General features: G+C 42.8%; 1 protein-coding gene across 1 annotated transcript in view; it reads left to right on the forward strand.

Moving 5' to 3' along the window:
* Positions 1-17,123, forward strand: part of TPD52L1 (TPD52 like 1) — a 42,508-nt gene that overhangs the window by 19,471 nt on the left and 5,914 nt on the right. The window contains exons 3-4 of the mRNA XM_066614160.1: positions 3,497-3,645; positions 6,475-6,576. Of these exons, the coding sequence (XP_066470257.1) occupies positions 3,497-3,645; positions 6,475-6,576 (251 nt within the window). The remainder of the gene's footprint in view (positions 1-3,496; positions 3,646-6,474; positions 6,577-17,123) is intronic.

Here is a 17,123-nt window from a genome sequence, read left to right on the forward strand (position 1 = left end):
TTCACCTACATTGCAAAAGCCAGATGCTGTTGAGATACCAGTGCTTCCAGGCTTGTGAGAGTGAGATACCAAGCTTCTAGTGAGATAACAAGCTTGCAGGCTTGGATCAAGTGGATATGAAAATCATGATGAATGGATTGACTGATTTTAACATGAATAGTTTATTATAGCCCAATCCTATCATTTCCCCCCCAGCAGGTGAAGTCACACCAAAGATGGGCATGCTATATCCAGTGGGGGAGGCAGATTGGTAGGCTTCGGAGAGGAAAGGGAGTTTTAATCTCTTTACGCCTCTGTAAACCTCCCACTCCACAATGGGTCTCTTTAAACCTATGTCAGCAGTTTTGCTGGTGCAAGTACAAGGAGAGAAAGTGGACAGGGAGGCTGCCCACATAAGGGATAGGATCTGGTGTGCACCATTGTGGCTGGGACTGCCCCCTCCTTGCTCAGTTTCGCACCTTCTCCGCCCCGTTCCACGCTCCCCCACTGCTTCTGCCACCCCCGCTGGTTTACCTGGTCTGGCAGGTGGCCAGTGATCTCCCGATGTGCACGGCTCCGGCCTTCTCGTCGGCCCTTGTGATTAGATAGGCAGAAGCTAACCATTCCAATAATCTTCATGAAGAAGTGTTTCCTTACACAGGAGCATCTCTGTATGCACATGTATTGAGATGAGAATCGGTGTGGTATGGTGGAGAGTGTGTTGGGGGGGTATGTACAACCATGAAGCGTGCTGGGTGGTTTCAGGAAAATTAGCTGTCTTTCAGTTTCATTCACCTTACAATGTGGTTGTTCTGAAGGTAAAGTGGGACTGTTCCAAGTATGCTGTCTAGAGTTTCTTGAAGAAAGGCTGGATATAAATATGATCCACAAAGCAATATTAACCCATTTTTGCCCGGTCCTCAGATGTACACATTTGGTCCCTGTTGCGTATATGCAACGTTGGGCAGAAATGGCTTTTAAGCATATTCAGTGCAGACTATACAAATGAGGTAGAAGCTTCCTTTGTTAATGAAATGGAACATGTTGAAAATAATGTTCTTGCTGTTTTCTTTGCTCATTTGCATTTCTCCCCTCCCCTTAACCTCTTTTCTTTAGAGTGATGAAAATCATGCTTAAGGAATTTTATGTTTAATTGTGGAAGTCTGTATCTGTAGGTCCTTCATTCTGCCTGATGCAAGCCTAGGTTAAGGGCTTCACCCTTAAGGCACATACCCAAAAATACAAATTGTTTTGTACTTGCAGCAGTTACAGAAAGTAGGTCAGCTCAGATCAGAAGACTGTTCTAAATTGTTCACAGAATTCAAATGGTATATAATTACATTGTTCAAAGGAAATACATTGGGGATTTGCATTTAGAAATACTTGAAATTTTTCAGAATTTACCAAGTTTCTGGGCCTCTAATGAATTTATGCAGCCTGGAGTAGCTGCAGTGCTTCCAATGGGAGATGTTTGCCTACTAAGTTCTCAGTGCCTTTGAAAACATTTCCTTGTGTCATTGCTCTAAAATCCTTAGAACTGTAGCATCCTCATCTTAAGAGTCAACTCAGCCTGGCTGCATTTGTTCCACTAATTGGAGACTTCTTACCCCTACTCTGCCATTTTATACTTTCATCACATTTTTCCATATTATTTTGCATCTTGAATAGTCCACAAACTGCACTGCAAGTGTGAAACTTTTCATGTGTGTTTGCAAACAGATTAAATAGAACTTAAAAAAAACAACACAATGACTTTGACTAGGAGATGATTTCCTCTTATGTGAATAGCTGTTTTTTCTGTGTGGAAGCTTTTGACCAATTGTTATAGTGAATAAACTGCAGTCAGTGCCCTAATGACAGTGAACTTGATGATGATGATGATTTTATATATTAAAAATTGCCCAGTTTAGCAATTGAGGTCGATATATGAAATTTCTTATTATTTGGCAACTGTATATCTGAATTGTGAACCTTAGAGAATTGCAATTTGAAAATGGAACTGAACCTTAACTATGTATAACCAACTGCAATCTTATATTTAGCAAGACAGTTGCAATAATAAAACATAATTGAAGAAGATATTTTTCCCCTCTTAAACTAGGACTAATTATCCTTTCCCAAGACAGTCAACAATCTCTGTTAAAACCTTGTTAAACACGCCAATTTAACCTATCTTTCCTACTCCTTTATCAGTTACAGTCTGCTTTACTTAAGCAAATGAAGCAAAAGTTTGACTTTACCATAATTTGTATTATTGTTACAAGCAGATCACATTGCTTGTCACCTTACTTTCTTCTGCTTCATGCTGTCTGTAACCAGGTCTGTCTCTTAAAAGTGTAGCCCACTTCCACTGACAGCCTCTGAGATTGTACCACAGCTACACATGTACACAAACACAAATAGGTTAAGGGGGGGGCGGGTAAACACCAAACCAGAAATGCTTGGGTCAATTTAAGACTGGCAAGATGGCAAACACACTAGTACAATGTGTTAACCTGTATATCAGTTCATCATTCCTAAAAGCTCCAGTCTAAGGATTTTCATGCATGGCTGAGAACTACCCACTCTATGTGCAAGGATCCCCAGGTACATTTGTGCTGAACAGGTGGTTCACATGCCATCATTCCCCTCCTTCTCAGAAAGGTTCAGACTCATATGCCCACTCTCCTTTCACAGGTGTTCAGGCTTGTACACCCTCTCTCACCCCTACCCCTACCCATAGAGGAACAAATTTATCATAGTCTCTCAACTCCACATCCTGACCTCACACCAGGACCCAAGGTAGAGATCAGAATGGGAGGGTCCTCATCCTTTTATCTCCCTAAAACAGATGTTCGCAAACTGGGGCAAAGCCCTGGCCAGGGAAGCCCAGTCTCTTCCCCCTTAAGGGGCAGGGTGATAACAAAGGCAGTGATTAATTACACCACTGCTGGGGACAAAGTTTTTTTTAACTTACCCCTGGCAGTGCCGGCCTACAGAGGGTGTGGAGAGCCCATGGATCCCTCTGCAGGGCTCCCCAAGCCCCAGAACAGCTTTAATAAGTGATCATGACCCACTTCTGGTTTCATGATTGTAAATCGGAAGTAGGTTGTGATCACTTTTCCAAGGTGTTCTGAGGCTTGGGAGCCCTGCAGAGGGCTCCCCTACTGAGGGCCAGTGCTGCCAGGGGTAAATAAAAGGGGGGGAAAAAAAAACCTTTTGTCCCTGGCAGCGGTGCGATCACAGTCATAATGCCATTGCCTTCACCTTCCTCCGCAGGCACTTACAGGAACTGTAACCGTAGGAACTGTTGCCATTAAGGAATAACCCAAAGGGATAATCTCCTTTGGTGCCACCCCTTCGGCAGCATCCTGGGCTGCAGAGGTTCTCAAATTGGAGAGAAAGTCCAAAATTGTTCCTGCGCTGCCTCAGTTGCTCTCAGTCCAAGTTTATGAAGAACATGTCACATAAAATAGTTTTACTTGTGTAGTATAGAGAGCTAATGCTAGCTTGTGTTTTTGTTCAATTCAATATTCAGCTAGAGGATGAAATTGCAACTTTACGGCAAGTGTTAGCAGCCAAAGAGAAGCATCTTGTGGAAATAAAACAGAAACTTGGAATCAATCTGATGAATGAACTGAAACAGAATTTTAGTAAAAGTTGGCATGATGTGCAAACTACAACTGCGTGAGTACCAACCTCCTACACATTCATCCTTTCCATTGGTGTAGCATTGAGTGCAGTTTCTGCCATGGATCATTAGGACGTCCATATGAAGGGCGTCTGCTTCCCTTTAGCTGGCAGACTTGCTGTTAGAGGGGGTAGTAGCACCTACTGAAGGGCACTTTGCCCTGAAGACTCCCACAAACACCTTTTCCAAGACATTTGGCTAGTCAGATGAAGGTGCGCAAAAACTTGTATTTGACATAAGGCTCATTTACCTGGGAACTGTGCTGTGTTGTCTAAAGAAGTGTTAAAACCTTTGAGATAGTAGGATACACAAGAGCAATTTTAAGAATGTGCATTTCTGATTCACTGGGAGCATCAGGTCAGTCACCCACGAGACCCAGGACCATGACAATAATGTCTGATGTTGTAGGACCTGTGACAGTTGTGTAGGAGGATGCTAGGAATAGCAGAGAAATTGGGAGGCAGTATGATTACTTCTGTGGGTTTCCATTGGATTTCCACTAGGATTTGAAATCAGGATTGAATCTAATTTGCAAATCCTGATTAAGAAGCAACCTGGTTAGTTGAATATAGTGAAGATTGATATACCGTAGTTGGGTGGTTAAGGCAGTTGGAAAAAGAGTGGAAATTCATCTAAGGAAAGGAACTTGGTCTCTGTCATGGACCGTTATGGAGTGGCAGGAAGCATATTCTTTGAAGACTTTAATTCAAGAGCCAAGCAAGGTAAATTTAAATTTATGCTAGAGTTATCTTTAGAGCACAGTGTATAGTAGTAGTAAGTATACTGTTTGTTCTAACAGTGCCTTTGCATTTCCCTTTCTCTCATTCTCTCCTCCTCTAGATTTTGTTGTTTTCAACCTAGAATAGATAGGAAAACATCTTTGCATAAATTGGTTTAATAAAGAAACTAAGCAAGAAGATGTTGTCATTTCCCGTGAGTGTGTGTGTGTGTGTGTGTGTGTGTGTGAATATCAATACACAAGTAAAATAAATCTAAAAGGTAATCTTTGGAATGCTATCATGTTCACTGTGCTATAGGAATAGGTGGAGTATTTAGGAATAGGTATAAAAGGTATAGGAATAGGTGGAGTGAATTAATAATCACGTTTTTTGCTTCAGTCAGCTACTCTCATTTGTACCTCCAGGAAGTACAGAAGGAAAGGTGGAGAGGAGAATGTGTGTGCTCAGCAAATGGGTTAGCTTTGAATAGCCTCTACATTTTCAAACGGCTTAGCAGCTTTAATGAAGAATGCAAGCATAGTAAGGCAAAGCATGTCCTATAAATTAATCATGTGCAAATTTTAAGAGGATTGCCTCTGAGCGAGCACACCACACATTCTTAGGAGGTTGCCTTGTACTGAATCAGTCCATTACTCAATGTAGGTCAGTAATGTCAACTCTCAAGAGTTTCAGACAGGAAATGTTTCCTTGCTCTACTTGCAGATGTTGGTTTTTGGAACCTAAGAGAAAAAGGTAAAGCAGATGCTCTACTGCTAAGTAACAGCTCTTTCTCTCTACTCTTAATGAAAGAAATGGCATTGCTTTCAAGGTGGACCTAGTATATGATTTCCTCAGAGTGATTCTGAATGATTCTAACGTCAACAGAATGATGAGCAAATGACCTACACACTTGTAACAATCTTCAGGGTAGTGTCAAGAAGGACCATGTTCAGAGCTGCCCCTAGAAGTGTGTGTTTCTGGGCCAATGTGGGGAGCCTCATTATAGGAGGGTTATGAAAGTGTTGGCCCAGAATAGCTACCCCAGTTGCCCTGTCTGACCGTGTTACCCTCTGGAAAATCTGGTATTTCTCCTCACCCTGAGATCATGCCAGGACCACATCATGCCTTGGTTACACATAGGGGTAGAATTTTCACTGTCACCAGAAATGTAGGGTAAAGGGTTATGGTTCCACCCCTGGACCCAGCTGGATGTCTGCCTGCCAACCAACAGTCCTGATGTTAAGTTTTCTGATGAAGGAAAAGGATGGGAGGTGGAGCATCTCAACTGACCTAACAGCACTCGCACTGAAGCCTTCTCTGGGGTAGCATGCAAGTCTGAGCAAGGTGTCAGAGGTGTGAGGTCAGTTGCTGTCTAGGAGAAAGCACTAGGCAGGTCGTTGTAATCAAAGGAAAAGATTTATTGGGGAAGAAAATGAAACATGAGGAAAAAGACAATCAAATTCTATTTGTGTGATCAAGAGACTGTATGTGTGATTCCAAGATAACGAAAAAATCTAAGACTTCCCTGATTTAAAGCATCCACTCACAATTGTAGCAATCTCCTGGCACCAAAAGGAAATATCTGCCTAGGATCCTCCCTAGCTGGTGAGCATCATGGCTTGTGTATTGGCTGGGTTGGCATCTTGCAAAGCCCAACTTGCTTCTTGCGCAATCTGGATCTAGAACTTTCTACCCAGCTGAATAGCTGTCTTTTATTCAACATCCTTGCTCCCCAAATTCTGATATGCTGGTTTAAAGTTAACCAGTGTACACGTTTTCTACTCCCAGATCAGGTGATCAAAACTGGACCAATGACTAGCTGCAAGGTATGTTTCAGTCAGTCTACTCTCTAGTCATACCAGGCAGTTGCAGGGTTCCAGTTAACAACTGAAAGAGGAAGGCTACGTGTCATAAGTATAGAGCTCTGGTCAGAATGGAGAATGCTTATAGGATACTTCCTAGATAAACCTCAATACTCACAGAGTGGTGTCTTTAAAGGGGTGAAAAAAGGTATTTTCTCAGGGCACTTGCTCATGGCAACCCTCAATGGCTGAATGTTATTTTCTTATAGGATTGCTGTTCATACTGTGATGTTTTGATTTCCAGTTATAAGAAAACCCAGGAGACTCTGAGTCATGCAGGACAAAAGGCCACTGCCGCTTTCAGCAATGTTGGAACAGTCATCAGCAAGAAATTTGGAGATATGAGGTATAGCAATTTGCACTTAAATTTCCTATAGGAAATTCAGTTTTCTCTTTTTGTGTGCTGCTGCTGCTGTTTTTATTCACACCAAGGTTTACGTTCAATCTTGGCTGCTTCAACTGTAGTTTTTTCCTCTATCTTAAAGAATATGAATGGTGGTTTATTAATATGTACTATATTCTTGATTTCAGTCTGAAAAATAGCCAGAAAAGCCACAAATATTGCATGTTGGAATCTCCCTAGAAAATAGCACTAGAAAATGGATAAGCAGTGCCTCTTTTCATCGCAAACTCTAACCTAATTCTTTTCATGAATGAAATTTAAAAGACAAGTCTTTTGAAGAAGAGAAGCTTCCCTCCAGCTATTACTGGGAAGATAAATCCAGTGATGAGCTTACTATTTTTCATCAAATTCCTAAGGAACTTTAAACAGTAATGAAGACATTTGTAAAACAATCCAGTGATCACAACCTAGATGAAACTTGAATTCCATCTGATTCAGCAAATTCAGGATGATTGATTTGTTTTCTTCAATATCTCTCTTTGCTGATTCCAACAAAATGGTCTCCTCAAAGAAATGTGACTCTGATTACAGATTCAAAGCTTTCCTTTGCAATGGAATCAAAGCTTCCCTCAGTGTTGGTGCAAGATCCATGGGAGCCCATAGCTAAGAGATATTATGAGCCCCCCAGTGCAGATGGCACTGCTCTGACATCAGCAGCAGCAGTGGGCACATTGCATTGTAGGACATTCGAGATGGTGAGCACTCCAGGCAGCCACTAAAGTAAGTCCCTGCAAAATTTGGGTTGGACTTGCCAGTGGGCCAGGTGTGAAGTTGCCCAGACTGCTCTCCAGAAGCCACGCTGCTGATGTCTATATCTTTGACCCACTGTCTGCTGGGCCTTGTCCCCAGTGCTTAACCTTCCTGAAGCTCAGATTATGGGAAAGCAGAAGAGCAGCAAGTATGGCCACTGGTCTTGCATTCACCTTCCTGTCCTGCCTGTATCCAGTGATGAGAAAGCTAAGTGGAAGCCAAATGCACCCCCCTGCTTCAGCACTATTGAGGAGTAGGTCTACTGCTACCCATCACCACCCACTAAGTTTCCCTGTTGGGCCCTGTCTTTGGCACACTTACTGGGTGATTGTGGGCAGCAGCAGCAAGCCTTGTCCTGCTGTGGCATCTGGAGACAGAAGCAAATGCTGAATTTTGTTTTTTAGACTTAAAACTACCACTAGGAAACTTACCCTACATCTGTCTTTTTTAACCATAATGCTAATAGCATTTTTGAGAGCACCTAATTGCAGCTTAAATTGCATCTAGTTGGCTCTGTGGTCACTGGTGTACCTGGTGGGGGTCAGGGGAGCAAATGTCCTGGGTGGCACCCCATGGAGGGTGACTCCATGACCCTTTCCAGCCACCATTTTTTCTCCTTTTTTGGACTTGTTTTTGGCCCATTTTCCAGGCCTTTAAAGGGCCAGATAGGCTGACTGCAGCCTCCTTGGCTTCCACAAGGCCTTCTAAGACATTCAAAATGCTGAATAACAGCACTTCTGGTTTCCCCCCCCAAAAAACCTTAAGTGCCTTTTTGGGGGCAGGGGGTGGCATTTTGTGGTCCCGTGCCCCAGGTGGCACCGGGGCCAGGTGTGCAGTTGCCTATGACTGCAATCCTTCTTCCATTTGCTTCAGTAGAAAAAGGCATATTTAAATGCATGGGTTTACCCCATGGGAATATTACTCCCATTTGTTTACCCCGGGATTATTATACTTCTGATTTGTGTAATCAATATTTGTGTTGGCATTGCATCATCCCTAAATTAAATGAAGCCAGTTACAAATGTAACTGCATCCCTTGTTGCCCTTGCCTTATCCATTCTTTCCTTCTCTGTGTTGGTTTTTTAATCTCCTTTCCTTTTTTATCTCCTTCCCCAGTTCTCCATCTCAAAAGTTGGAGATAGTATGTTCTGCAGAACAAGGATCTCTCTATATTTTGGCTTGCACTACTCTGCTAATCACCATGAATGTTGATGGTGAACATAAGAACATAAGAACAGCCCCACTGGATCAGGCCATAGGCCCATCTAGTCCAGCTTCCTGTATCTCACAGCGGCCCACCAAATGCCCCAGGGAGCACACCAGATAACAAGAGACCTCATCCTGGTGCCCTCCCTTGCATCTGGCATTCTGACATAACCCATTTCTAAAATCAGGAGGTTGCGCATACACATCATGGCTTGTACCCCATAATGGATTTTTCCTCCAGAAACTTGTCCAATCCCCTTTTAAAGGCGTCTAGGCTAGACGCCAGCACCACATCCTGTGGCAAGGAGTTCCACAGACCGACCACACGCTGAGTAAAGAAATATTTTCTTTTGTCTGTCCTAACCCGCCCAACACTCAATTTTAGTGGATGTCCCCTGGTTCTGGTATTATGTGAGAGTGTAAAGAGCATCTCCCTATCCACTCTGTCCATCCCCTGCATAATTTTGTATGTCTCAATCATGTCCCCCCTCAAGCGTCTCTTTTCTAGGCTGAAGAGGCCCAAACGCCGTAGCCTTTCCTCATAAGGAAGGTGCCCCAGCCCCGTAATCATCCTAGTCGCTCTCTTTTGCACCTTTTCCATTTCCACTATGTCTTTTTTGAGATGCGGCGACCAGAACTGGACACAATACTCCAGGTGTGGCCTTACCATCGATTTGTACAACGGCATTATAATACTAGCCGTTTTGTTCTCAATACCCTTCCTAATGATCCCAAGCATAGAATTGGCCTTCTTCACTGCTGCCGCACATTGGGTCGACACTTTCATCGACCTGTCCACCACCACCCCAAGATCTCTCTCCTGATCTGTCACAGACAGCTCAGAACCCATGGTGCTGTATAAATAATGGTGTTGGTGTTGAAATACCATTTGCTTTTCACCTGGCACATGGAAAAATTACCTTTTGCTTCCTTATTATTTTAATATGCTCCTTGGTTGGCACAAGTCTGTTGAACGTGGCAGAAGCTATAGAGAATCTTTTGTCTATTGAATAGCAAAAAAGGCATGCTATGAAAATGTTAAAACAACAGAGGGTTTTGTGACACCTAAAAGACAAACACATTTATTATAGCAGAAACTTTTTGGACGTCATCAGATTATGCTATCATATTTTATGGAAAAAGTTGGTAAACTTCAAAGTAAGTGCAACAAAAATATTTTTTTTAATACTCAGAAAAGTATCCAGTCAACATATCCAAAGCTTGCCAAAATCAAAGTGAGGAAAGGTCACCATTTTGGGGATACCCTATTTTAACTTTACTCTGAGTGACGTCATGTATATATATGGATCTCTTTTGATTTGATTCACTTAAAACATATGTCAAAATAAAGTGAACAAATACTTATTGACTATACCTCTTGCTAAGGTGTCTGATAGTCATTGTCAGAACAGAGGACATAGGAACAGTAAAACCACTTAAGTACGATCTGTGCAAGTACCCAGCTTCACTGTTTGTTTGATGCAGAACTCCTTAACAAGGCAGTCATTCGAAAATAATAATAATAATCATGGATCGTTTTAGCAAGGCCTGCCAAGATTTTGGACTGACAATCAGCCTGAAGAAAACACAGGTTCAGGATGTTCAGGATGTGGACTCACCTCCCTGCATTACAATCTCTGCGCATGAACTGGAGGTTGTCCATGACTTTGTGTACCTTGGCTCAATGATCTCCGACACTCTTTCTCTCGATACCGAGCTAAATAAACACATCGGTAAAGCAGCTACCACGTTTTCCAGACTCACAAAGAGAGTCTGGTCCAACAAGAAGCTGACGGAACATACCAAGATCCAGGTCTACAGAGCTTGCGTCCTGAGTACACTTCTGTACTGCAGCGAGACATGGACTCTTCGCTCACAACAGGAGAGGAAACTGAGCGCTTTCCACATGCGCTGCCTCCGACGCATCCTCGGCATCACCTGGCAGGGCAAAGTTCCAAACAACACAGTCCTGGAACGTGCTGGAATCCCTAGCATGTATTCACTGCTGAAACAGAGACGCCTGCGTTGGCTCGGTCATGTCGTGAGAATGGATGATGGCCGGATCCCAAAGGATCTCCTCTATGGAGAACTCATGCAAGGAAAGCGCCCTACAGGTAGACCACAGCTGCGATACAAGGACATCTGCAAGAGGGATCTGAAGGCCTTAGGAGTGGACCTCAACAGGTGGGAAACCCTGGCCTCTGAGCGGCCCGCTTGGAGGCAGGCCGTGCTGCATGGCCTTTTTCCAGTTTGAAGAGACACTTGGCCAACAGACGGAGGCAAAGAGGCAAAGAAGGAAGGCCCATAGCCAGGGAGACAAACCAGGGACAGACTGCACTTGCTCCCGGTGTGGAAGGGATTGTCACTCCCAGATTGGCCTTTTCAGCCACACTAGATGCTGTGCCAGAACCACCTTTCAGAGCGCGATACCATAGTCTTTCGAGACTGAAGGTTGCCAATACAATAATAAACTTTATTTCTATCCCGCCCTTCTCCCTAAAGGGACCCAGGGCGGCTTACAACATATTAAAAACAAATTAAAACATAATTTAACAACAGATAAAAACATATTAAAAACATTAACAGAAACCATAAAAACAGTAGTCAGATAAAAGTCAGAATAAAAAAGGGCATAAAACAGCAGTTCATGGAGGAATCAGGCCTGTAAAAAAGCAACTAAAAGATGTATAAAAGATGTTTAAAAAGGCCATGAAGTCAGAAGGCTTGTTTAAACAGTAAGGTCTTCAGGCCTCGCCGAAAAGTCTCAAGGGAGCCATTCTCAAGTCAAGGGGAAGGGAGTTCCATAATGTTGGTGCCACTACTGAGAAGGCCCTGTTTCTTGCCGCCGCCCCACGTACCTCCTTAGGCGGCGGCACTAGTAAAAAGGCCTTCTCTGATGACCTAAGAGGACGAGCTGGACTGTACGGAAGTAGGCGATCTCTAAGATACCCTGGCCCAGAGCAGTATAGGGTTTTAAAGGTCAAAACCAGCACCTTGAATTGGGCCTGGAAACGAATGGGCAGCCAGTGTAGCCCCCGGAGAAGCGGACTGACAGAGTCAAAGCGCCTAGCTCCAGTGACCACACGGGCCGCCGCATTCTGCACTAGTTGCAGTTTCCGAACCAGGAAACTATATAAAAGGCTATAAACTATATAAAGGCTATAAAACTTTATAAACTATATAAACTATAAACTATATAAAAGGCTATAAACTATATAAGGCTATAAAACTATATAAAAGGCCTTTATGTCCTTCTACTGTCTGCAATGTCCATAAAGCTATAGTGGAAAAATTAGATATGATCACTTCCTCAGTGCCTGCATATCTCTAGAGAAAAGTATATAAAATAGCATTTAGGGACAAGTATGGCAAATAAATATTTGTTGAACCTCAATTTGTCATAAGTAGAGGTGTTTGAAAATGGTGATATTTTACTCAGTAAACTCATTGTGTTCAGTAAGACTTAGGGCCAATCCTATCCAACTTTCCAGCACTGATGCAGTGCAGCCCCGAGGTAAGGGATCAAATCTTCCCTTACCATGTTCCCTTACCTTGAGGAGGTCACTGTGCCTCCCGGCTGTTGCAGTATGCAGCGCACGCCGCGTTGGCAAGGCTGCATTAGTGTTCAAAAGTTGTATAGAATTTGGGCCAGAAACAAACACAGACATAAGGTTTAAGTGAATTTAAACATTTTAAGGTTTAAGGACAGTGAACAACTGTACAATTAAGTGTTGTAAAAATTAAATTGACATCCTAAAATGGCAGCATTCCTGCACTTTAACATAAGAACATAAGAACATAAGAACAGCCCCACTGGATCAGGCCATAGGCCCATCTAGTCCAGCTTCCTGTATCTCACAGCGGCCCACCAAATGCCCCAGGGAGCACACCAGATAACAAGAGACCTCGTCCTGGTGCTCTCCCCTACATCTGGCATTCTGACTTAACCCATTCCTAAAATCAGGAGGTTGCGCATACACATCATGGCTTGTACCCCATAATGGATTTTTCCTCCAGAAACTCGTCCAATCCCCTTTTAAAGGCGTCTAGGCTAGACGCCAGCACCACATCCTGTGGCAAGGAGTTCCACAGACTGACCACTTTGATTTTGATATTTGTATATCTTGTTCCAGGATATTTGAGTATTTTTTTAAAAGTATCATTTTTATTGCAATTATTTTGATGTAAAACTGGAAAATGGTTGGCCTAGATACATCAAGTTTCCTCAGCTGGCAGAAATATAGAATAGGAAGAAAATAATGAATGGGGAAAAGAGCCATAAAATACAAGAAATATAATCTGTGGCAATTCTGTGTTAAATGTAAATGTATATAAGGTGAGCACAATAGGAATTCATAGCAGCTGTTATTGATAAGAAACCTCTCCCAAATTGTTAACCCTGTAATATGACAGAGTACCATTTGATCAAAACTCTGATTTATTAGTTTCACACTGGACTCTTGTCTTTAAAGTTATTTTGATGAAGTAAGGTGACTTTCATGTAAGCTGGCAGAGTGAAATGTTTTCTTACCAACTTTTGAACTTTGTATGTTTTTTTGTTGTTGTTGCAAAAGACAAACATGGCTATCCCTTTGATTGGGAAAATGTTAGGATTTGTACCTTTTCTCGTAAGAACAAATGTTTGATTTTAATTTAGCATTGAAAATATATTTTTTAAAAATCTCATCTTGCATTTAAGCACCTTGCCGTTGTTCAGGAAGTGGAGAACAAGCTGAACCTTTGTTAATCTAGAAAATGAGAACAAAAGTAGAGAAATGTCTTGTCCCAACAGATTTCATTGCCCAGCCTCTTGTTCACAGAATGGTTTCCTGATAGTAACTTTGTTAACAATTTAAATCTGAACAAGTACTTTTTTTGTTTAAAGTCTTATTTACCCATTTCCTGTAAAGAGAACTTGCACAACTCATCTGAAGAATTTGTGTGCTGGTTTAATTGTGGAAGAAAGCTGGAGAGCTAATTACAGTTTGGTTTTATCAGCTGGGAATTAAAAGATAAATTCAGGGCAAGAAGCTATCCCTTATTACTTTGAACTGGTTATTGTTAATTAATTACATTCAGATGTTTAGGAGTTGTGGCAGTACAAACCCATGCCACTACTGTTTTATTTTGGGGGGGCTGAAGCCTACATGTAAAATGATTGTGTTTGAGGTAGCAGGAGGTTATATAGGAGTGCTGTACTGTTTAGCCTATGGATACAAGCTAGACCATACCTTTCATTGTGTGTGTGTGTGTGTGTGTGTGAATAAGTCAGAATTATTCCAGACTACCAATTTAGGTAATTATTTCGACTTTCAGATGTGTGTCTAATCATGACCAAAATAACAGTCCAATTTGCTTCATATGCTGGTAGATTGTGGCAAAGATACTAAAAACTAAGCCATCACATTGGGGCTTTCCATTAGAGCATGTTATTATAAAAGCTTCCTGGCTATAGAGACCAGGCATCAGGTTTCGGCAGTCCCTGGACTAGGGAAACCTGAAGATCATGCTGTTCAGGGAACACATGCACAGTTTAGTGTTAGAAACTGGAAACATAGCTGTGATTGCTCTGTGCAAAAGTTCAGTACTCCAAGCCTCATGTATAGTTCTCCTTTGGGTGTTGAGGCCCCAATCCAGCTGGAAAGCAAAAATGTTTGAGTGGATAGAGTTGGTCGTTTTACTATAAATTGGCAACTGATGTGTGGTAAAATTCTGCTTGGCAGGATAGTAGAGATGTCTAGCTAATTATGGGCCCAATCCAGCAGCAAAGCAGCCACACGGCAGCTACAAAATAAGGGAACAAAGGTTTCCTTATCTTGAGGGGACCTCAGTGAGTGTCCCCACCCCACTACAAGATGCAGTTCACACCCTGTTGGTTTGGCTGCATCAGCTCTGGAAAGTTGGTTAGGATTGGGCCCTAAGTGATGGTGTGCTTACTCAGTAAATTACCACTTGGTAAATGGTCATATATATTGACCCAGTGTCTTCATTGAATGAAATACAAGATGTCAAGTAAGAAAGGAAAAAATGTGCACCACAGAATAAGTGCACATTTGGTTTGGACCTAAGACTTTATAGCAGCAGTTCCTTGCATACAGAAAAAACAGATGCAAGTAACCAGTCTCAAGTAAGTAACCAGATGCAAGTAATCAGTTTCTAATTAAGTTACATCTGTTGCAGTTGATTTAATAGAGCTGAAACACTGAAGGGGGGAGTTAGGCATATTTTAAAGCTGCCCTTTCTCTTCTTTTCACCATGTTTTGGTTTAGAACATAAGAACATAAGAACAGCCCCACTGGATCAGGCCATAGGCCCATCTAGTCCAGCTTCCTGTATCTCACAGCGGCCTACCAAATGCCCCAGGGAGCACACCAGATAACAAGAGACCTCATCCTGGTGCTCTCCCCTACATCTGGCATTCTGACTTAACCCATTCCTAAAATCAGGAGGTTGCGCATACACATCATGGCTTGTACCCCATAATGGATTTTTCCTCCAGAAACTCGTCCAATCCCCTTTTAAAGGCGTCTAGGCTAGACGCCAGCACCACATCCTGTGGCAAGAAGTTCCACAGACTGACCACGCGCTGAGTAAAGAAATATTTTCTTTTGTCTGTCCTAACCCGCCCAACACTCAATTTTAGTGGATGTCCCCTGGTTCTGGTATTATGTGAGAGTGTAAAGAGCATCTCCCTATCCACTCTGTCCATCCCCTGCATAATTTTGTATGTCTCAATCATGTCCCCCCTCAAGCGTCTCTTTTCTAGGCTGAAGAGGCCCAAACGCCGTAGCCTTTCCTCATAAGGAAGGTGCCCCAGCCCCGTAATCATCTTAGTCGCTCTCTTTTGCACCTTTTCCATTTCCACTATGTCTTTTTTGAGATGCGGCGACCAGAACTGGACACAATACTCCAGGTGTGGCCTTACCATCGATTTGTACAACGGCATTATAATACTAACCGTTTTGTTCTCAATACCCTTCCTAATGATCCCAAGCATAGAATTGGCCTTCTTCACTGCCGCCGCACATTGGGTCGACACTTTCATCGACCTGTCCACCACCACCCCAAGATCTCTCTCCTGATCTGTCACAGACAGCTCAGAACCCATCAGCCTATATCTAAAGTTTTGATTTTTTGCCCCAATGTGCATGACTTTACACTTACTGACATTGAAGCGCATCTGCCATTTTGCTGCCCATTCTGCCAGTCTGGAGAGATCCTTCTGGAGCTCCTCACAATCACTTCTGGTCTTTACCACTCGGAAAAGTTTGGTGTCGTCTGCAAACTTAGCCACTTCACTGCTCAACCCTGTCTCCAGGTCATTTATGAAGAGGTTGAAAAGCACCGGTCCCAGGACAGATCCTTGGGGCACACCGCTTTTCACCTCTCTCCACTGTGAAAATTGCCCATTGACACCCACTCTCTGCTTCCTGGCCTCCAACCAGTTCTCAATCCAGGAGAGGACCTGTCCTCTAATTCCCTGACTGTGGAGTTTTTTCAGTAGCCTTTGGTGAGGGACCGTGTCAAACGCCTTCTGAAAGTCCAGATATATAATGTCCACGGGTTCTCCAGCATCCACATGCCTGTTGACCTTTTCAAAGAATTCTATAAGGTTCGTGAGGCAAGACTTACCCTTACAGAAGCCATGCTGACTCTCCCTCAGCAAGGCCTGTTCGTCTATGTGTTTTGAGATCCTATCTTTGATGAGGCATTCCACCATCTTACCCGGTATGGATGTTAGGCTGACTGGCCTATAGTTTCCCGGGTCCCCCCTCTTTCCCTTTTTAAAAATAGGCGTGACATTTGCTATCCTCCAATCTTCTGGTACCGTGGCCGTTTTGAGGGACAAGTTGAGAAGGAAATAACTAGTTACTGCATGCTTATTCTGACCTCTGAATCACCAACCTTCCTTTGGCGTTAACTTTCAGAGGTGTTACATTTGCTGTTGTACATTTCACTTCTCCTAAGATAGTCACAAGCCAAAACTACTTCTGTGGTTCTGTGTGCATGGAATTTGTGCACATAATGGGATAACTCCAGTAAATGTCATGGATTCTTTTGAATCTCATGGCTAATTGACAGAACTTTTGCATGCTGGTTCTTCAAATTGGACTATGTCAACCTAGTTTGAGACTGCAGTTGGTGACAGGGTGTGGAGGCAGGTTTTTCTTTTACAAATGTTCCCTGCACACACATGGTCAGCTTTTTGAGACGAGCTGTATGGTAAACCAAACAAGATCTAACCAGTCCTTTATGACCGTGTATCATGTATAAAGTCAATAGAAATGGTAATGTCTGTTTAAAAACTGTCTGGAAAAGGATTGTGTGAATCTCTCCCCCCCCCAATCCTTCAGAACCCGCACCTTCATAGTTGCTGTGATCCATTTGCAGTTGTGCAAGCAGGATCTTCCTGAAAGCTCCATGTTCATATGGAAATACTTCTAAGCCATGACCAATACTAACCGTTTTGTAGTTGCTTCCAGTCATATTCCTCATATTCTTTCATGCATCCTACTACTTTCCTCACTTCCTAT

Source organism: Tiliqua scincoides, chromosome 1 (genome assembly GCF_035046505.1).
Source record: "Tiliqua scincoides isolate rTilSci1 chromosome 1, rTilSci1.hap2, whole genome shotgun sequence".
Lineage (NCBI taxonomy): Eukaryota > Metazoa > Chordata > Lepidosauria > Squamata > Scincidae > Tiliqua > Tiliqua scincoides.